This window comes from Teleopsis dalmanni, chromosome X (genome assembly GCF_002237135.1).
Source record: "Teleopsis dalmanni isolate 2A chromosome X, ASM223713v2, whole genome shotgun sequence".
NCBI classification, from domain to species: Eukaryota; Metazoa; Arthropoda; class Insecta; order Diptera; family Diopsidae; genus Teleopsis; species Teleopsis dalmanni.
The window spans coordinates 14,688,999-14,710,563 of NC_051848.1; the positions used below are offsets into that span (position 1 = coordinate 14,688,999).

Sequence of the window (21,565 nt, forward strand, 5' to 3'; positions counted from 1 at the left end):
GCTGTTTATTCACATTTTACATGTAAAACATATGGCAAATATTTTAAATTTTGGTAATTTCCCTTGTGGGAAATTTATTTTTAAAGGTTAAATTCGAATTGATTTTCCAAGTGTTAAGCAAATTGCTTCAAATTGAACAGGGAGATAATGAATTTGTGAAATATTCTCAACATTGGTCATTTGTGATGTGATTAATAAACATTGTTTAACTTGTAAATTATCACTTAATCGCCAGTAAATATTTCGTTCTATAACATGCATTTAATGAATCCATTTACTCAAAAATGCTTAGCATAATACATTGTTTTTTATTTTATAAATGACTTGCACTTGAACTATTAAGAATGCATTGAGTTTTGTTTTTAAATCTTATGGGATTTTCAGGATTAGTGACTACATTGTTCTCCTCAGATTTATATATTGTGTATACATAATTTTGCAGTATTCCATTACAATATTCATTTAAAGTTTATTTTTGTTATAGTATCACACACTTAACTTATAAACTGCTTATAATATTAATTCAAATGCAACAATTTATATATCCGTCCATACCAATGGCTGGATAATCAATTAACTTATAGCTCACATATGCATAATCAATTAACCTTGTTTTTATACAATTTAAATTTATTTATTGTACATGCTCACACTTGACTTTTACCATAACGTGCCATTTACCTGTGACCGTGACAAAGCACATTACGAACACTGTGGTCAAGACCAAATATATACATGTAATATTCTATCTAAAATATACCCCTAGCTTTCCTAATAAAATCGCTAATAAAGCACGCATTCTAAGTGATGCACATAATCGCTAAAATAAGACGTATCTGCTATCGCAATGCCAGCACAATTTAATCTAATACCCCTAACTTTAATTCGTTGAAAGTTTTTATCAATTTCGCCACTTTTACGGTCTGAATGAAAAGAAATACGTTATTTACCTCAGTATATCTTAAGGTGTGTCTAAAAACGAATTTATCGTTAATTAATACTAATTTTATTTAGAACCTAATTTAAAATATATTTTTGAAACGTATGTTTTAGAAAAAATTTATAAATGAAATTTAGTCAGATCTATATTATATAAGGTTAAGTTTATCGAAATATGTAACAGTGCTGTTGTGATATGAAATGCTTGATAGTTATATTTATATACCGTTTACACTTATACCGTAACTTCAATTAACAAATTTTGTGATTATAACGATGTAGAATAGTAACTATTATAAAAAATTGTTAATTAAAAACTTTATTTAATAATTAAATTTCTGTTTTGTTTTCATCAACTATTGCACGCATCATTGTTGTCACTTTAAAATGTTTCGAAGCAGAATTCTCTAAAATGCAGGCAAATATAAATTATTCTGTATTGCAGATGATATTTGAAAAAATTTTGTGACGAAAATTATAATAATTGTTATGTATTATGTCTGTTTCACGAGCTACTGGTAGTAACTTCGAATAACACTATGTATCCACAAATACCTTCCACCAGCAAATTGTTGAGTACATGAAAACATCTAAGAGAGCGTAACATTCCTGTCGAAATTTGAAAATGTTGTTTAATTTAAGTAAAATTTGGTTTGATGCGTGAATCAGCTGTTTTGGTTTGAATTAAAATTTTTGAATTGTTTATTTGCGCAACACTGGTTAAAGTAAAAAAATTCCGAAATTTTAATTGTATTAATTGATATAAATAAATCAATATAAATAAATCAATGGATCAAAATAACATAATAAATATTTTGTAAAGTGAACTTAGTAATATAACACAGCCAGAATATAAACTAATTAATATACTTCGAGATAGTGAGATATGTCTGTAATTATTACATAAAATAAAATTTTTTTATTAAATTTAATTTCCAACAGTTAGGTCATTTTATTAAAATAAAATTTAAATAAATGCATTTTAAATAATATTTAAAAATATTTGCACTTATTATTATAAAACTTTCTTTGTTTTTCACATTTTATTTCGCGCTTTTTTCAACTTCTATTTCTGTTTTGTTTTTCAAAAACAGCTGTACTCACAAGACTACATAAAGCTGTTCCATGAAAATATGTGTGAAGAGCGTCATCCGACACTTTATTAGAGTAGACGTGGAACATATATATATATTTATATATTTTAATTAAATTTATTAATAGGTAATTATTTTTTTTTTGTCATTTTTACAGGAGTTTTACTATGACTAGACGTCCTTATATATATATTTTGATTTAATATATTAACAGGTATTTATTTTTTTGTGTGATATATTATTAAGTGAATTTTTTTTAAACAAACAGAAATTCTGAGAAAACTTTCAAACAACTTTGTGACACATTAAAGTTATTTCACATAATTTTTTGAAAATGAAAACAAAAAAGTTATTTAAGTAACTTATTAAGTAAGCAGTGGAAACATGATATTATACGCAAGTTATATTGGTTCGTCTTTCCAATAGTTTTTTTATTTTATCTTCGTTCTTTATATTTAATTTATTAATTAATGTTTCAGCAAATAATAAATTATTTAATAAAACAATGTATTAATTATATAATAGATATAATGATTTTTTATGAATAATGTATTTTCATAAATATCTACTACATATTTTTTTGCTACGTTTCAGCCTGTAAATTGTGCTTTGCGCGTTATGTTTCTTGTTCTTATGCGTACGTTTGCCTTATGTTGTGCTCTTCTCCCGTCTCTTTTGCTCCTTTTGCACTTTGTGAAGTGTGTAGCTTTCAGCTTAAATGTAAACAAAATTATGAAAACAATGCTGCCCGCCGTTTGCCCGTGTATTGTTTGCTCGTGTTTCGTCTGGAGCGTTGTGTGTGTGCTCGAAGGCAGAACCAGACCGGGCAAACGAGTATTGAGTTTTGTGAGGCGTAGCTGATGTATAAATCATAAAAATCACGGTATTGAAGTTGGCACAACAGATAAGTGTAGATTCGCTGGATAAAACGTGAGCTATTAAATAAGTTATTAACTTAACATAATTAACTTTAGCATCTGCACGTTGAAGATGAGATCATCAACAAAATAGCAAGATGCAACGCCAACGCTGAACCAGTGAATTCGTAGAATCTGTACTTAGAATAAAAACAAAAGACGAAGAAGATGAAACTGACGCTGTGATTGGATAGTTAACTTTTGCGCAAAAAGAGTACCAAGCAACGAAGTACTTAATATATTAGTATTATTATTTAAAAGTAAACATGCACAATAATATAAAATGTATATATACGAAAATGCCAACACGGCTTACCATACTGATTATCCTGCTTCTACAGCTTCTGTGCTCAAGCACAATAAATACTGAGGTCACAAAATATCCGAACAACTTTAAATTGCCTGATTTGCCTTATGAGCACTTGAAACGCTACCTCAACACATTTACCGAACTAAAAGCATATTGCCAACAATCCGCCAACCACTGTCAACTGCCTGAGAATGTGTCATTGTCAGTTGTTGATGGCAGGTCAACAGCATGTTGGGGCCACGAAGTTGGCTGCAGTGCAACAGACCGCTTTCAGACTCCCATATGTCCTGGCGATCACACAGGCTGGGTGCGCAGCAAATCTGCGCAAGTGGAAACATTCTACTATCAAACCGATTTTGGCTATATAAAGCAACAAATTGAAGAGCTCAGCGTCATGTGTGAGCCAAAATACTTTACAGATTCGTCGTTGGAATGCACGAAGTATTTGCGTTTCTGTCGTGGTAGAAATTTGATGTTCGATTTTCGTGACCTAATACACCGCAAAGAAATGATACGGTATAATATGGATGTGCTGCGACTTGGGCAATTGGTCGGTCATTGCAGTTTGAATCGCACACGGCTTAAGGTTGAAATGGATCACATGAGTGCGTTACAATCATGGGCACCTGAGCTACGCAACTTCGATGAGTTGCCTATGCCGCTATTAACCGGCGATAATTGTGATATGACAGTTAATACGCCCACATTTATTATGAAAATCGATTCCACATTTAATATGTATCACCATTTTTGTGATTTCTTTAATTTGTATGTTTCATTATTTGTTAATCAAACGCACACATCAGCATTTGTTACGAACACACAAATCATAATCTGGGAGACTTATCCGTATGAGTCACCATTCGCTGAAACGTTTAAAGCATTTACTAAAAAGCCGGTATGGACGCTGAACGATATCAAAGGCAAGCGTGTCTGTTTTCGTAATGTGGTGTTGCCGCTGCTGCCTCGTATGATATTTGGTTTGTTCTACAATACGCCCATCGTAGGTGACACAATTCAAATTTATATAAAACAATAATTTATTAAATTGGTTTCTCTTTCCAATTCGTCTGATATAGATACAAGGTTGTCAAAATAGTGGACTGTTTCGTGCCTTCTCAGAATTTGTACTTCATCGGTTACAAATACCGTTTCAGCCGCCATTGAAACGTAAAAAAGTACGCATAACATTTTTGTCGCGTCTTACCACGTACCGTCAGGTACTCAATGAAGCTGACCTATTGGAAGAGCTTAGGGGCGACGAGGATTATGTAGTACGACGTGTATCATTCGAAAGGTAACAATTAGAGTCTGCAAATTTTGCTTAGGGTTTATATAATTAATATGTGCTTATAGAGCGATTGGTTTCAAAGATCAATTGGCGATAACTCGCAACACAGATGTGCTAATTGGTATGCATGGTGCGGGTCTAACTCATCTACTATTTCTGCCGAATTGGGCGACAATATTTGAGCTACACAATTGTGAAGATCCGAATTGTTATAAGGATTTGGCGCGATTGCGTGGTGTGAATTATATTACGTGGCAAGATCGTGAATTGGCCTATCCACAAGATGAGGGTCATCATCCCCAGGGTGGCGCACATGCAAAATTTACAAATTATTCATTTGATCGTACAGAATTCGCTCGTTTGGTTGCACTTGCAGCAAAACATGTTCGCTCCCATCCAGAATATCAAAAGTATCAGGAAACTGTGCCTGATGATGTCAGTATGGACAAGGATGAGTTATAATTAGGCTGAAACACGGAATGCTTCCATTTTGTATTAAATAACGTAAATTAATTTCTAAATTTGTGATTTTAATCTTGAATGATCTGATATATTTTTATTAAAAAGTTGAAAACAAATTAATAACTGTATCCTTATTTAGTAGAACTCCCACGAATTTCTCTATAACGATTGGATTTTAGTAAAGATAAGGATAGTAAATAATTTGATCGAGCAAGTAAATGATTATTATTTAGTAAAGACTATCAGATTTCAATATTAGTTGGCTTAATTAATTCCTTATTGTAGCTGTGGTCATTATGAGATTTCGCACTCAATGACATTTAATAAGTTGAGTACATAAAATGTTGTAATTTTAAGAGGAGCTGGGTGGGCCTTTATTAAGAACTATGCATTTCGATTTAGTGCCACTTATGAATCCCTTTGGAGTTCCACACTAAACACAAAAAACGGTTGCAGAAGTGGTCGGGTCAACGTCGCGAAGTTACTCATCTATCCAAACCATCAATCGCAGTCGTCAATTTCATCACTTGTTAAAACACAACAATATCAAAATGGTACGGATTAAAATAAGTAGTGATCTTATCTTAAACCATTAATACTGATAACTACAGATATGAGCACTGCACCAAAAGCTTAAATTATTATCTTAATCAGGAATATGTTGTTAGGTTAAAACGACAAAGGTTGGTAGTATAAGTAGATGAAAGAAAACGGGCTTTGCATAGAGTCTGAATTTTAATAGAACCAGTGTCAGATCAACGCTAGCTTAATTGAAATTCAATTATTATAAGTAATTCTTAGAAGAGACAATGAAAAAAATATTATAGACGACAAATCATTTCCGTTTTATAATAATTAACATATATCATGAAAGGTGAAAGTTTCAAAGAAGTTATCCGAAATACAAATAATGTAATAGTGTGATATGAAAGAACTAGTTTAAAATATCGGAATGTAACGGAAATAAGTAATTTCCGAAGATTCTATGTAAACAGAATCTCTTTTAAACTTTAAAATTATGCGAAAATGTGAAACAATTATTTAAGTATTTAAACATTGAATCTTAAATATTTAAAATTAAATAGTAATTCAAAATTCTTATTCTTATTTATACTCTTGTCTGCTTCCATAATGTAGCAGATTGGAAAGATATTTTGACATTTGCAAGTACACACTGAACACAGCTAAACTCAGAATTTGACAGCCGGCCTTTGTTTACCATTTTTGACGGCTTCGCAGGTGGAAAATAATTGTATACATTGTGGCGTTGAAATATTAGAAGTTTTGCATAATTTCTTATCAATACGTTGATTATCTCTTTAAACGTACTACGAACTACGAACTACTAAATTTGTGAAGGCAACTAAACAAACGCCAACTACGAAAACTGCGAAAGGCACTATTTGTGGCTATGTATGTGTACACAGTTTGTGGCTTATGAATTTAGTAGTTTTGTTTATCAAATTTATTGACGCACCATAAAAATATAGCAAGATGATGGAAACCTGCCAGGTCGACTCGAGTCATTTGGGCAATACGTGTCCGCTCGATTTCAGTTGCTTTTTGCGAGCGTCGCGTCTATATTGCTTTAACTCCACGGACAGCTATTTAGATTATGTTGACGAGCAGAGGGAAATGACCTACTCTTTTGATACACTATGGAAAATATCGCACATATTTTGGACAATAGCTCCAATAGTTTTTTGGTTTGGTTTTGCTCGCATAATAACACATTTGAAAACGAATAATGTTGATTCGAATATAAAGGCGGTATTCATATTTGAATTTCTGATAATCACCGTTCCCACCATACTCAGTGTTAATGTTGCCAATGAAGCAGTTGAATATGTTGTTGTAGTAATGACTGCAGGTATGCTGTTGTTAGTTTGGCGAACAAAATGTTGGCAAATGGCAAAAATGCGAGTTTTCGAAATTGGAACACGTCCGTGTATGTTGACTCTGTCGCGAGCCACAACTAATTTCTTAACTTCTATTTGTATATTAGCGATTGATTTCAAATCTTTTCCCAGTGACTTTCGTAAAACGAGACGTTATGGAGTTGGTTTAATGGATACTGGCATTGGACTTTTTGTGTTTACCATGGGTAGTGTGTCGCGACGCCCTAAAACAAACAAGGACCTAGTACGTATGTGGGGAAATGTATTGCCGCTGTTATTTTTGGGTCTAGCCCGTACTGTAGTTATTATGGTCATAAAATACAGCCAAGATGAGCATGAATATGGCACACATTTAAATGCATTCTTTACACTTGGATTTACAAAATTGTTTGGTACACTGCTTAGTAGTGTAGTCAATAATGATAACCTGTTGCTGCCACTGGGATGTGGTAAGTATGAAGTAAAAATAGCCAAATAAATGATTTAAACAACTACTTATTGCGTTAAGTAACTATAATTTCCTTTTAATTTAAAGACATATGCAGACATATGCATTTTATCTGTTTATATCTCTGCTCAGTACATTTTTGAGCTTATTATTTAATTATTTGTATTTTTTAGGCTAAAATCAAAACAAAAGAAAAAAAGAAATAAACTGAAAATAATTGAATTTCCTTTTCATAAAAATCTATTAACGTATTGAAATAGCGTGTAGTGCTCACTTATATGCAGGAACATATATATCCAGAGCATGGATAACAGTTTTTATATCCTTACATAATCTGCCTTTAATGATAAAGTTTTAAAGGATTTTGCAAAGTTCAATTAAAGTAATTTTAAATATTTTTCCATAAATTTAACTTAGTTAAGTAACCAATTTACAACTATTATCGTTTTAATTCCAATAAAAAAACAGTTAAACATTTTCCATAAAATTATCATAAAAAACCCAACTGCTGTTCCTACTATTGATACGCTCTTAATGGCTTTTATATTCCATTAGCGATACCAACGCTATCAGCAATGCGATAATACCTCTTGCACACTAATATTTGTTTGGTTGATGGTACCTCAAGACTTTGTACCTATACGCCGTGGATCCATATGTTAATGGGCTTATCTATATTAATATTATTATGAATATTTGTTTTCAAACTGAAATATATATATTAATCAATATATACAGTGTATCACAATTATTTTTATAACTTCTTTTACTTATTTTATATTAACAATAACTTTATTTAATATTAATGATAATTTTATTCTATCATCCATTTCGGTACAGCTGTGCTGATTGCGCATGAAGTTATGCTACAGAATGGCGTTGCAGAGTTTGTTATGGACAGCAATGTACACCGAATCTCTTTTCTAACATCCAATCGTGAAGGTGTATGTGCCATTCCTGGATTTATTGGTATATATCTAGTATCGATGTTTTTAGGCAAATGTCTACAATCAAATAAACCACTAAATTATCGACAATACATGCGAAAATTGAAGTATATGGCAGTGGTTGCGCTCTGCCTCTGGATAGTATTGTGCCCTTGTGTAGTTATTATAGGTATAGCACGTGTAACCTGTAATATAAGCTATGCTATATGGACAATGGCTATCAGTCTTACAATAACTTTGTTCTTTACTATTATGTTCGATTTGGTGTTGAACACCATTTGGCCAATACACAGTCCAACTTCTGTACAAGCTGATACCGAACATGGCAAAAATGATGTAGGTAAAATGCAGACTCTACAATATCGACACGAATTACCTCCATTTGTAGAGGCTTTAAATCAAAACGGATTACTATATTTTTTACTCTCTAATGTATTAACTGGACTTGTTAATATATTCCTTAAACCTGAGCATCGTACCGCAATTCAAGGCATTGGTATACTTATGCTTTATACTGGCCTATCCACTGGATTTGTGTATATTCTTCGTAGTTTTGGTATAAAAATTGCGTAACTTCTACGGTATGTTTAGTTTTAAGACTAATTTATTTTAAATAAGCAAAGATTTTATGCATTGTTAAGTTATTGTGATAATATATATTATGTAGTTGTTTTATATTGTATTAACATTTTATATTAAATTGATATTAAATTTTTTTGGATGTTAATTCAGGTGTTTATTAATGTTACATTTTATCTATTATATCAGAAGTTGTGGTGACGATTTCGCCAAGGAGTAGAGGAACATATTTCAGAAAACTTTTTTCAAAAAGTCTAAGTCAAAAGATAGTCAGTCTTTAAAACCAGTTTGTGTGGATTGATGAAATAGCTCAAAAATGTAATACCAATAATTATAAAGGGATTTCAAAGATTTTCTGGAGAGATCTGATGTTTTCTTGACTGCGCTGTTGCTTATACCGCTTTGAGTTTGTTTGTTCTTTATTGAATAATTCATTATTAATACACAGTATCTGATTTTTTTTTAATTAAATAAATAGATATTTGATCTAAAAAATTCTTAGTCGAAAGTTTGGATGAAATTGAGAATCACAAATAAAGTGCTAATAATAGTTCTCCTAGTTATTCTTATTATAATCGTTCAATGCAACTATAACCATTACATTATAATAAGTTATATATTATATGTTATATATTTTTATTATATATCCTATAATATTTTTTATATTATATTTTATTGAAAACACAATCTTTTTAGTCATGAATGCATGATTTCGTAAAAAACACAGACAAAGCGAAACTTCCATAACTCGAACTTCTATTACTCGAATTTTCTATAACTGGAGCTAAAAAGAGTGCAACAGCGTTTTAGAGAGCAAATTACACATAACTCTGCTTCCATTACTCGAACTTCTATAACACGAATTTCTCTATAACTCGAATAAAAATATTGTCACGAGCCAATGGGAATATGGGAAAGTGAATTCTCTAAGTCGAATTTTTGTTTCAGGTATGAGTCCATTTTGGTGTTAGGGGAAGTCCGTTTTCTTGTATTGCTTATTTGTGCAAATGTCATTACATTGAGCTTGACAAAGAAATTTGTACATCAAGCTTTTCTACAGATGAGGATCCGATTCTAAGCGAAACGGAAAGTGATGATAAGAGTTCGGTGGTTGAAATTATTTATCAGCCTTCCAAGGATGAAGTAGAAGACTCATTCAAAATTCTGAATTTTTGTTTACAAACGAATGATACTACAACTGATGATCACTATAAGGCTTGGAATCAATTGAAATCTCTTTGTACTGAAAATAAGAAAAAAAATTAAAATCCCAAACCCTAATTTCTGTGTTGTATTTGATTTTATAATGAAAGATCCGACTCATAACTGCAACGCCTTTTGCACGGATAAATTTTTACGGATTTATATTATTCTTGCCGATTTGAGCTATTATCTAAACAAAATCAAACAGAAACCAAGATAGTTAGCCAAACGTAAATCCAGTAAAATAAAAAAGCAGCACGGGATGAAGCCGTACTTCCTTTCCGACATAGTTGACTTTGTTTATTCTGTGCAGGTCGCTAAAAAAGAGTGAGGTATTATTTGTAATTCAGCTGCTCCGTTTTGGGGAAATATATTAGCCATTGTATTCTTCGTTTTTTAAATAGTTTTGCCCGTATTCATTACGAGTATTATGTCTTATTTTTTATAGAGGGTCACCAATTTTTTTTCAGATTTTATGCTGTAATACAGCAAGTAGATTTCATGTTGGTGGTCAGATGTCATATTTTGCAACCATACGATGCTATAGGTTTTTTATGATATGAGTTTCTCATAAATAGAGACAGGGTCTGATGAGGTATTGAACAACATTTGGTTTTTAAAGCTAATGAGTTTGATATTACGATGACTGATGACTGACCGATACGATTGAATATCTTTTATAGAAGTTCTTTGTAATATAAAGAGCAAGAGAGCTAACTAGTAAGTATGAAAATATTTTTAAAATGTTAACATCACAAGTAGTTAGTATTCAATTCGAGAATGTGAAAATTTTTAAAAATTGATCGATAACTTTAGGTAAACAACTCCTAATGAATACTGTCCTTTAGAATTGATCAATATTTTCTTATACGTCTTATATGATTAATTATTAAAAAAAAATTTATTACGTATTATTATTAATTGATAAACATGAATGTAATTCTACATACTGGACTAAAAATAGGCCTAAAAACAATTAATCGTTTGTTTATGAACATTTGAAAATATGTCAAAAATTTCTGAAGATTTAAGATAAAAAAATTATGAGAATGATAGAGCGTTTTTATTAAAATCAATAAAAATGAGATTGTAAATTAAACAGCTATTATGAAGAGCTCCGAATTTCATTATCAATAATTTGTATAACGTTATCACATATGTCGTATATGGCAATGTCGCCTTTAATCGTAGTGGCTGTTGGTTACAAAGTGAGAAAAGCCTCAAAATGTAATTGATAAGATAGAAACGTTGAAATGAAGTAAAGTTTAATTAAATTTAGTATTTAAATTAGCATATAGATTAGGTTTCACTCTGTATGTCATGGGCATAGGCTTATATGGGGTAGTGCCCTCCGCTAAAAGTGTGTCTGAAGTGATCTTGCATATAATGAATATAAAAAATAAACAATTCAAAAAAATATTTCCTAACTATGACACTGCGTTAGCAATAGTAGATGAATGGATTAATGAACTATATAATTATCGGCGCTTTAGGCCGATTAATTAACTTTAGGTTGAGGTTGCATTATCATTAAGTGATAATACGTATTTTGCAATTTTTGCTAGGTATTCTATGTATCATTTCTAAATTAGCGTTTCAATGGCAAAATGTGCTAACATTTCGAGCTCAGAAAAAACGTGGCAGTATCAGACCATTTTAGATTTAGTGATATAACACTGGATAGATTGTGGAACTGCTTGACTATTGCATATATATAATTATGATGACGATTTGGCGTTACTAATTTTTGAGGGGTTCTATGGAATATCTTTCATTAACATACATTTTTGCCTGAAGAATTGTATGAAAATTTTCTATAGGTATACTTGCATCGAATGTGTGATCATGGAAATCATCGACATTTTGTCCACTTTTGGAAAGCAATATAAGGTCTCCCGTTCATTCATTCCCTTTTTTTTTTTGAAATAATCACATTAAAGTTATATAAAGAAATATTGTTTTAAAATTTTGAAGATGTGAAATGTGTAAGGTTATTAGTTTTATTACTCTTTTAAATTACTCCATTTGTTACCATTAGTGTTTTTATTCGAATTAAAACTATTATCGTCTGATTAACTAAAATCAATTACTAAACATAGATAGCATAGATGGGTTCTGGCCCTTAATGGACTATTTATTTGGACTAAATCTAACGCTCACTTTTCTCTTCTTCTTGTCATTCTTATTACCTTATTTCATTGCATATCGAATCTCACTTCTTATCCCCATTTCTTCACGTTGACATAGTCGTCGATATGTGATATCTATTTTTCTATAAGTAAATTTGTCATTCCAGGTATGTTTATATTATTACGTATTATATAAACGGTTTGTATGTACTTACTTATTTACTAATAATATTTTGAACTAATCAATTAAGTACATGTATATTTTAATGAACAGTACTCCGTAGCTTAATTTCCAATACGCTATGTTACTGATAATATATCGCTATATAAATGATTCGCTAAACAAATCAGTAAAAAAAAAATTTATGGACTTTTTTTAAATTTTTTGAGAAATTATTTTAGTTATTACTGATACTCGTATTAGATTACTAAACTGTTCATATGGTGAAGGTAATTATATATAACATATCACCTCCTTTATAGATAATCGCTCTATTTTTATGACGAGATACTAAAGTTATTTCAATCGTTCCAATTGTTTATTTGATATGCTTAAAAAATATAGCTATATATAAATATCTCATATCAATATAACATAAAATCGATTAAAATTTATTACAGTAATAATTTATTCTATTCATATAGTGCTCGGAGTAATCATCAAGCATGCCGTCTGCTATTAACGGTTTGAAGTGGCTTTCGACTATCTCTATGTGAATTATTTATTATTACTTACAGGCGCCAAATAAAATGGTTAGTGTATACTCTATATCTTAAATTTTTACCTTACATAGTGGGACTAGATTATATACTGTTCTTACTTCTTATATTCATTTTTAATAAAAACAATGATTTAGTCTTTATCAAAGACCTGAATTATGTATTTGTATGTTTACGTGTCGTTTTTAACGATTTTGTTGGTTTTCAAGATTTATATATATATGTATATAATTATTAATGCAATGAAATTAAGTCACAGCTTAATATTATATTTGAACATCATAGGCGCTTAAAATAATTTACAAGTCATTTTATAATTCATCGTAGTATGTATATATAAACTTATTGATTAGGCTAAATTGAAACGATTCAATAAATACATTTTTGTAACTAAAAAATAATATGTATATAGTATATAAAGGCATTATCGAAAGGCATTAGCTTCATAAACAACTTATAATGTGAACGTGAGTAACAAAATCTACTTGAAATTAAGCCTACAGCAATTACGAGATTTATAAATAGTCTAGAATTGTTTTAATTGGGCCTTTAGGCGCACGATAGATCTTTTAGATGGCGGTGCATTCATAGCCTATTATTTAATAATAATAATATATTTGCATTCGGTGTAAAAAGTTCCAGAAATTGTAATTTGTAAAACGCGCGTGAAGAGCTATCACCACTATGGTTTTTTTATAGTTTGTAGCACTATATGTACTGTGCTATCATGTGATATGCTGGTATAGTTTCTGTTGGGATTTTAGTAAAATCTCATTTATCTCTCATCCATTCCGTTTCCGAAACAACCTCTCCTCTTTTTACTAACTGTTCTTAATCGATATTTCAATCCATGTAGGAAACATTTGTGTTTCCTAATTCCTCTCATGCCTTCTCCTATATGGATCTCATTAAGCTACAACTACAACAAAAATGCGAAATTTGAGTTGGTTCTGTGATTGAAAGTGTTTATATCAACTAACTTTGGAATTATACTTTTGAGTGTTGTGCGATGGCAGAAAGGAATTGTTATGACAGAGTTTTTTATTTCATTTTCATTTTTCATTTGTTTCATTAAACTCCATATTGACCTGATATGGCTCCAAGTGAATTTTTTTTTGTTCGCGAAGCTAAAACTACCACTTTAAGCAAGGTGATTGAGACCTACAGTTGTGGTCTTAAAAAAAAATTTGTTGAAGGACTTGGATGAAGGCCACACTTCAGCCTTCAAAAAATGTCGATTGAGTATTTAAAGACGATAGACGGAATGATGACATACAAAATAAGGAACTATATTGGTGTAGAATCCTTGAAGAATACGTAACAGCTTTTTCGACAAAGTACATGAAAGTCTATAGATCATATAGAACTGTCATAAGAAAATATAAAATATAAAATGTAGGGTTTGATAAAAAAAACAATATCATATTTTCTTGATATATTGTATAAACATAGACATTAATATGATTTACATTAAATTATTCTAATATCTAAATATATATTGAAGTAGAAAAATTGATTTAAATACTTCAGAAATTTTAAAAATTGTTTTCTAAATTGTATGTCAAATCATAAAAAAATAAAAAAAAAATTTAGAACAAAATTGCAAGAGTGATAATTTCAAAATTTATCTTGTAACTAATATGTCGATAGTTCAGATCGCATATAGTACAATATATCCGTTTAAAAACATATGAAAATAAACTTTTTATCCCAACATAAATAGTTGCACCTTCACAGAATCAATATGAGTGCTTGCTCGAAGGCCAGTGTCTGTCCTCGTAAAGGAGGACCAAAAATAAAATGCGTCGAACTAGTGAAAACGAGTAAAAAGAATCAAACACCAGTGATCGATGGATTAGGACCTTTCCCTGATGAGCCAGCTTTATGTTCCTTTGATCATGTGTTACAATTATTAGGAGCACATGGGGGTTTTAATTTACTTGATGACTGTACTTGTGGCGAATGTGCGTTATCTGTGCAGCCAACTCCCTGCCCTTCAAATTTGGATATTAATTTAGCTGGTTCTTCAAAATGTAAGTTGATTACTTCATATTAGCTAAGCTTCAAGAGAGATGAAATAGTAGATGTATGGAGCTTAAGAAGAGTTTAGAAAATTTTATAAATAAATTTAATTAATTTATAGGTTTAATTTGTTTTTATAATTTAAATTTTCTATATAATCTATTCCCCGAAGTACTAATACATTTTTTTTTATTAAAGCATGCAACTCAGGCAACAAGCCATCTTCGATATTGAAGAAGAAATGCAGCGGTGGTAAAAGTAAGGCGTCTATACCTATTGTAGATGCATTGTGTGGCTCCAAGTCTGTCAAAACAGGAGGTTGTACTTGTGGAAGAAAAAAATCGCAAACCTCAGTGTGTTCTCGCAAGGCACCATTACCACGTTCGTTTTCTTTATGTTCATTGGCTTGCAGAAAAATTAAAGAGAAACTGGGCTTTCAGACAAATAAAGGAGGTAGTTCTAACTGGCTTTGGACTCGCATGCATTGTAATAAGGACGGATGTGAAATTTATGAGATTTTTAAAAGTTCAACCGGTTGTAAGCAACCCCCAAAGAAATGTGGAAAACCAAACCTTATATTTGTGGTCTTGCCCAACGGCGTTATAATGCCTTTTGAAACCTTAAATACTCATTAAGTGGCTCTGTTGGATTCTAAAACGTTAGTAATTTCAATTATTTCATTTATTGCCTTACATATATTGTAATAAATTAAATACATTAATTTAATTGGAAGTACAAGAACACTTTTTTATATTTTTGAGTTATCATTACAAGAGGTGTTTAGCACTGTCTAATTCCGTTATTGCTGTAAATGGAAAATTGCGGTCTTCATGCTGAAAGCAAGGAATCATACAGGAAGTTGAAGACTCATAAGTTGTTGTGTGAAGCAAATGCTTTTAATATCATGCACACGACTCATCTTTGAAAAAACCTGAGGAATAAAATAGTTTTTCATTCATGGTTCGATGGAATGTTATCTCTAGCAAAATTAAACCGAATGTCACTACACTAAAGTTGACCAAGTCACCTACTCAACTGCCTTGCGGACAGACTCGATTACCAATACATACTAGATTCTCCGTCAAAATTAGTATAGTTGTAGAAAGATATGAGAGAGGAATTGGTTTGTGCCTTATTAGGACAGCACTTGTGGAATTGTGGAGGTTTATGCCACATAGTTTGAAAAATATGTATTAATTACTAAAGTGTCAACCTAAAAGAGTACAGAATGGAGGTTAAGATATCTTGTAAAATATTCTTTGGCAAAATAGAGTAAGTAATTGTCTATGCTAGTTACTTTAGCAGTGTTATATGTAAAGTACTTTGGATGGATTGCAATTGTAGGACGCAATTGGCTACTTAGTACGACTGTTCTTTAATGTTTTTTAGACGCAATTTTTAAGCAATTTACGATAAAGATAGTGTAGATCGTTGATCTTAGCTATGATTTATTCAAGGGGCAAGAAGATCTTAACAATTATGTAAATTATGTTGGAATTTCCAAGTGCAGCTGAACTGTGAGATTTAGTACTTAATTAATAAGTTAATATAATTCTATAAATTTTGAAAGCAAAAAAAAAGATCAGCATTTAAAACAAGAGTGTTAATGTATATGAAAAAATCTCTTTTCGTGGTAGAATGAAAACACCTCATATTCAATTCATATTCATATGTCGCGTTTTGCCAAGAATCACGTTATGCAGCTGTCTTTTTCTGTTCTCTGACAACTCCTATAATATCTCTAAAGCTTTTAAAACTTTTTTAAATTTCAATTGTGTTTTTTGTTGGTGAAGGGTCCATCACCATTCTGAAACAATGCATAAATCTTTTACAGAGCAGTTAAGCAGTTAAAGGATGCTGGGCAATAGGATCTATTTCTGTTTTGAAAATATTAAAATCAAGAAATAAATAATGAACATCATAAATCATAAATTTCAATAATATATATATATTTTAACACATGTGAAAATATAGAATATATAAAAAATATATATTAGACTTAAATAATTCGGATTCTGACATGTACATTTCAGAAATGATACACCTTTTTCTTGAAAGTATTCAAAATTTTTAGAAACACCTAACAGTGATACATTAGTTTAACACCACTAAGTGACCTCCAGATTTCGGGTCCTGAATGAAATCATCGCTTGATAGTACATATTAATATTATATTTTCTTCACCAAAATATTTTAGTTACTCAACTGATTTTATAGTTAATTTTATTTCTTCCACAAATGTTTCGTAGCACTCACCAATGAATACACCCAGTATCATTTCAAAAGTAAAATTAAAAAACGTTGATTTTCAAGGTGCGATAAGAGGATTTTCAGTTCGTAGACAGAGATGTCTAATAGCAGATAAAAATTCTATTAAGTATATTACAAAAATTGCTCATTGGTTCCATTGAAGTTAACCATACACAGTTGCACTAATGCGAAGTAAATGCGATAGTTGGTAGCAGAGGTTAAGCATCTTAATAGGATAGGATATTTAATTTCCCAGTTTTCCCTTTCACCCACACCTAATCTCAACTGTTAATCCTGCCAGTGCTGTGACATTGTAAGCCCAAAGCTTATTTAATGCTGAACAAAATGTAGGCAGTAATTTGGTATTAGGGAAAGTTAAGAAAAATTACAGAGAAATAGAGTAGCGGAAAAGTGAGTACGGGAAATCGTATTGAAAGCGTGGAAAAATGACCATTAACAGGCAGAGAGGGTAATTTTTATTTACCGTTGACAGTGAATGATTATTTTTTTTTTGTTTTTGTTCCTGGTGTACAGTTTTGTTTTATTCTCTGGTGTAAATGTAATCACATCGGAAGCAGGACAATGGTACTTCATTTAGAACAATATGTCTGAAATCTTCGAAAACTTACGGTTAAAGGTTAAACAGAGTAGAATGCAAAAATACAGCTCATATGTTATATGAGTGGATCCGTGAGTTGTGAGCACACAAGTTAGAGGAATTGTTTCAAAATTTTATTATACTAGAGGTTTTTTCTATTTTGAATAGTGATGAGTGTTACTTCTCAGAATGAAAACTGAGACTTACCCTGTTGGAAATTTGAGGCTAAGTCAAGATTAGTCGGTAAACGCAGTGAGTTATTGTCTATTGGGCTGTATGTTTTTCAAACCAAAAATTGAAATCACTATATTTGACCACTATGGCTAATATATTCTTCAACTAATATCTAAAACTAGTGTTTAAGCTTTTATATGAAAAAATAACGTGAATTCTTTTTATAGGATATTATGTTAAAGAATCACAGTCCTGTGATTCTGCGATTTCCTTATATCCTTTCCGGTGTGGTCGGGAGTAGAAAAATTTGAATCTTTTACTGCAGCTAATAGAGTTTGTATAATTTTAAAGGATCAATTAATTATACATTTTTTAACTCACTAAACAGAATTTGAACTATTATATAAAAGTTAAGAAATAAAGTAATGGCTATAAACATAGATTTACCTGGTTCCCTACGTCGTATTTAAATCAATATTTCCTGTAATGAAAAATTATGTCAATATGGTTAAAGGTATAAACTTTCTTAACTTAGTTCCGAACAATCACATAGAATGTGAGTAGCTGTTTCATAATCTTTCAGGCTAAGACTTACATTGAACAGACTTATTTTGTTGAGATAATAGCAACTGTTCTGATGACCAGTTAGGTGATCCACGAGTAACTTCAACTCTATCATACTAAAAAGTGGGATCGATTTAAATACAGTTTGACTTTAATTATTTAACTACTTTTTATTCAGTTTACTCGAACAAGTTTTGAATGTTATTATTATTTTAGTAAATTATTTAGTGGGTTTTTCTCTATAACTGATATCATCATTATAAAAATTTATCAAATCTTGTTAAAAATATATCGCATAAGCTGCAAATCATCTCCGTTGCATGAGAGAAATGATTATCATCCGCAAACCATTTAACATTTATTTCGGTTACTAGAGGTTTGAGGAGTTAAAATCATAGTTGGAATATTACAATACATACGTCTCATGCAGATGCCAGTATTAGACCGATTTGCTAGTGTAGTAGCATTGTGATATCATGTGAGCACCTCATTAAATTCAATAAATGATAAATGAAGCTTAAAAGTATCTTAAAATTATATTGCTATTCCGTATCGATTGATATGAAGAACTAAGAAAACAGAATATTCTCATTAACAAAATCTTCTGCTATTCCAAACTTTGGTTTGAAATTAATTTTCTGATATAATGAGAAATTATTTTGAAAATATTTCTGCCTTTTAATAACTGCTGCTTTCATATCTTTTTCCAGTTTCATTCAGTTCTGTTTGTGTGAATCTGAAGTGCATGTGGGAAAAATGTTCATTATGAACGGCTTAACAGATTTCCCCAGAGACAAGGACTAAGCCTTTTTGCTTACGTACGCAACAACAACAACAACAAAAACAGAAACAACTGTGGCTTTTTTCATAGGACATAAGTTCCAGTTTCTGTGCTTATGTTGATTTCTATATTCTATTTTATATATATGTAAATGCATATATGTAGATATATGTATGTATATAAATGGGTGTATATATGGAGTGAAGTGAATAGATTTTCATTTGTGCATTCAATTTTTTTGTCAAAGAAAAATGACAAAAATGTTTTTGCCAATTTTCTTCTTTGATGAGTTTTTGCTTTAATAAGCAAAATCGGATTTTACGGAAGTAAAAAAAATAATTTTTATTCAAATCGCATTTGGACTGCGTTTACCACACATTTTGCTTATGAAAACACAAGAAATGCGAATATTTTTCTCTGTGTACAGCTGTGAATGCTACAACAACCCAACGAGCCAAATACAACGCATCGTGTCGCGTCGCGTCGTGACGTAACGCAATGCGTCGTAGTCCGTAGAACTTAAAAACTAATTGTGGACAAATTTAGGCAACATCAATCATAACACTCGGACTTTATATTCCTTTTACGCCGCTTCCCCTTGCCGTTTGTAATCAGATCAACGATTTTATCAGTTGCGGAACCCTCCTTTAGAGCGACCGCAGAAAGCTTAAGCCAGCCTTATATGTTTGCCCTATTTTTAGTCATTTTGCATGTTCATAATTGTGCTGTCTTGGGGAAGGGACTGAGTAAGTGGCCGGCCAGTGGACAATACAGTAAAGCCTTTTATACAGTATTACCTTTCATGTATGTAATTATGTTGTTGTTTTTGTTATTTTTGTTAATGAGGATATCATGTTTATTGTCATGTACTACATAATAGCCTGTACGGTCTAAGCACTAAAAAACAATAATTAACGTTAATATTGCTCATCTTTTGCCGATATGCGCCGCGAGCAACCGGTAACGCGCGCGTTGTCTCCATGTTCTCATTGCGTATCTGTGGACCCAGTTGTTGTGAAAAGGTATTTTTCTAATTTTAATATTTTCCGGTATTAAATATTTTTTACCCAAAAAGCCGTTCTTATCATTCATCAGCAGCCAAACGACGTTCAACTCGGTATGGTACGTTTTGCTAACATCACAAATAACAACAACAACAACAACATCGGTACACTGTAATAAATGATGGTATGTAAGGAGTAGCGGGTAGCGTAAGTCGACTAAGTGGTGGGTGGGCGCACGACGTTATAATGAATATAATCTGTCATCAAAGTGAAACTACTCATTCAGTTTTACTGGCTGGCAACTGGCAACTGACAATGAGCAACGAGCAACGAGCAACTTTCAACCGGCAACCGATGTCGGGCAATGGGCAGTGGGCAACCCTTGTTTGGGTCTCAAAGCAAAGTCTCAATGTTGCGTTTATTAAATGAGGAAACAGGTGGGCGTCGCATTTACCCTTCCTTTCCATCGACAAGGACGACACGCTCATACATTTCCACGTAAACTCATAAAAACGTTAATGAATATGATTACGTATCTGTGACTTTTTCTATTAACTCAGTATAAATCGTCACTTTGTTTGTTAATTTTTTTTTGATTTGATAGTGAAACGGAAATGAGCGCACAAAGGGTTGCTTCCCTTTATTAGTTGTGTTGTTAGGCGCCGGGGGGAATTTTTTCCAGGAAATTGCATTTATTTACAATCAGATAAAATTGTTTTGTAAAATTTATGTTTTTATTAGTATAAGATTTGTGATTTCTCTCTGAACTGAAACTGAACTGTTAATATCCTTATGAAAACGGTGAAGGATAATAATTTAAGGAAACAAATCCATAAATATAAAGAATATTGTTATATGTCAGAAATATTGAGGATGACATTTTAGGTAAAAATGTGATGATGACGATGAATGGATTTTATGCACAGAAAAATTCACTCCATTAAACTTTTTCATTCGAAAGAAATAAGTAATATATAAAATTCATAATAAACAAAACGACAATATTAAAAATATCGGCTCGATTTACGTTAATTATCGCAGGATTATCTAAACTCGCGCTTACAAGTCCTTTCAAGTGTATTGTGTGTAAGGTTAGGCCACATGCCAACTCACTGATTGGGACTAGCGAGTGCGAATTTCGACTACGTTCATATATGTGTATAGAGCTTGTTTATATTATGTATATATGGGCTTGGTATCTCCACAAAACTAAAATGTCTCTGTAGAATGATGGA

The 21,565-nt window shown here is 31.4% G+C and overlaps 3 protein-coding genes across 3 annotated transcripts; all 3 read left to right on the forward strand.

The window, feature by feature from the left end:
* Positions 1-2,624: 2,624 nt before the first annotated feature.
* Positions 2,625-5,120, forward strand: LOC119689213 (EGF domain-specific O-linked N-acetylglucosamine transferase). Its single transcript, XM_038103994.1, has 3 exons — positions 2,625-4,263; positions 4,340-4,557; positions 4,617-5,120. Exons 1-3 carry the CDS (start codon positions 3,217-3,219, stop codon positions 5,011-5,013), a joined length of 1,662 nt encoding a protein of 553 aa, XP_037959922.1. The 5' UTR covers positions 2,625-3,216; the 3' UTR covers positions 5,014-5,120.
* Positions 5,121-6,186: 1,066 nt separating this feature from the next.
* On the forward strand, positions 6,187-8,952 carry LOC119690224 (uncharacterized protein At4g17910). Its single transcript, XM_038105239.1, has 2 exons — positions 6,187-7,360; positions 8,200-8,952. Exons 1-2 carry the CDS (start codon positions 6,508-6,510, stop codon positions 8,877-8,879), a joined length of 1,533 nt encoding a protein of 510 aa, XP_037961167.1. The 5' UTR covers positions 6,187-6,507; the 3' UTR covers positions 8,880-8,952.
* A 5,547-nt stretch (positions 8,953-14,499) lies between these two features.
* LOC119689612 lies at positions 14,500-15,670 on the forward strand. Its single transcript, XM_038104478.1, has 2 exons — positions 14,500-14,970; positions 15,158-15,670. The coding sequence occupies exons 1-2, from the start codon at positions 14,682-14,684 to the stop codon at positions 15,592-15,594; spliced, it is 726 nt and encodes a 241-aa protein (XP_037960406.1). The 5' UTR covers positions 14,500-14,681; the 3' UTR covers positions 15,595-15,670.
* The last annotated feature ends 5,895 nt before the right edge of the window (positions 15,671-21,565 follow it).

What these genes read in the sequence shown, in the direction of transcription:
- LOC119689213 (XM_038103994.1), top strand. Translation starts at nt 3,217, where the DNA reads ATGCACAATAATATAAAATGTATATATACGAAAATGCCAACACGGCTT. An exon ending in TGTTCTACAATACGCCCATC is followed by an intron (nt 4,264 to 4,339) that starts GTAGGTGACACA and finishes CGTCTGATATAG; the next exon opens with ATACAAGGTTGTCAAAATAG. An exon ending in CGACGTGTATCATTCGAAAG is followed by an intron (nt 4,558 to 4,616) that starts GTAACAATTAGA and finishes ATGTGCTTATAG; the next exon opens with AGCGATTGGTTTCAAAGATC.
- LOC119690224 (XM_038105239.1), top strand. Translation starts at nt 6,508, where the DNA reads ATGATGGAAACCTGCCAGGTCGACTCGAGTCATTTGGGCAATACGTGT. An exon ending in GTTGCTGCCACTGGGATGTG is followed by an intron (nt 7,361 to 8,199) that starts GTAAGTATGAAG and finishes ATTTCGGTACAG; the next exon opens with CTGTGCTGATTGCGCATGAA.
- LOC119689612 (XM_038104478.1), top strand. Translation starts at nt 14,682, where the DNA reads ATGAGTGCTTGCTCGAAGGCCAGTGTCTGTCCTCGTAAAGGAGGACCA. An exon ending in TTTAGCTGGTTCTTCAAAAT is followed by an intron (nt 14,971 to 15,157) that starts GTAAGTTGATTA and finishes TTTTTATTAAAG; the next exon opens with CATGCAACTCAGGCAACAAG.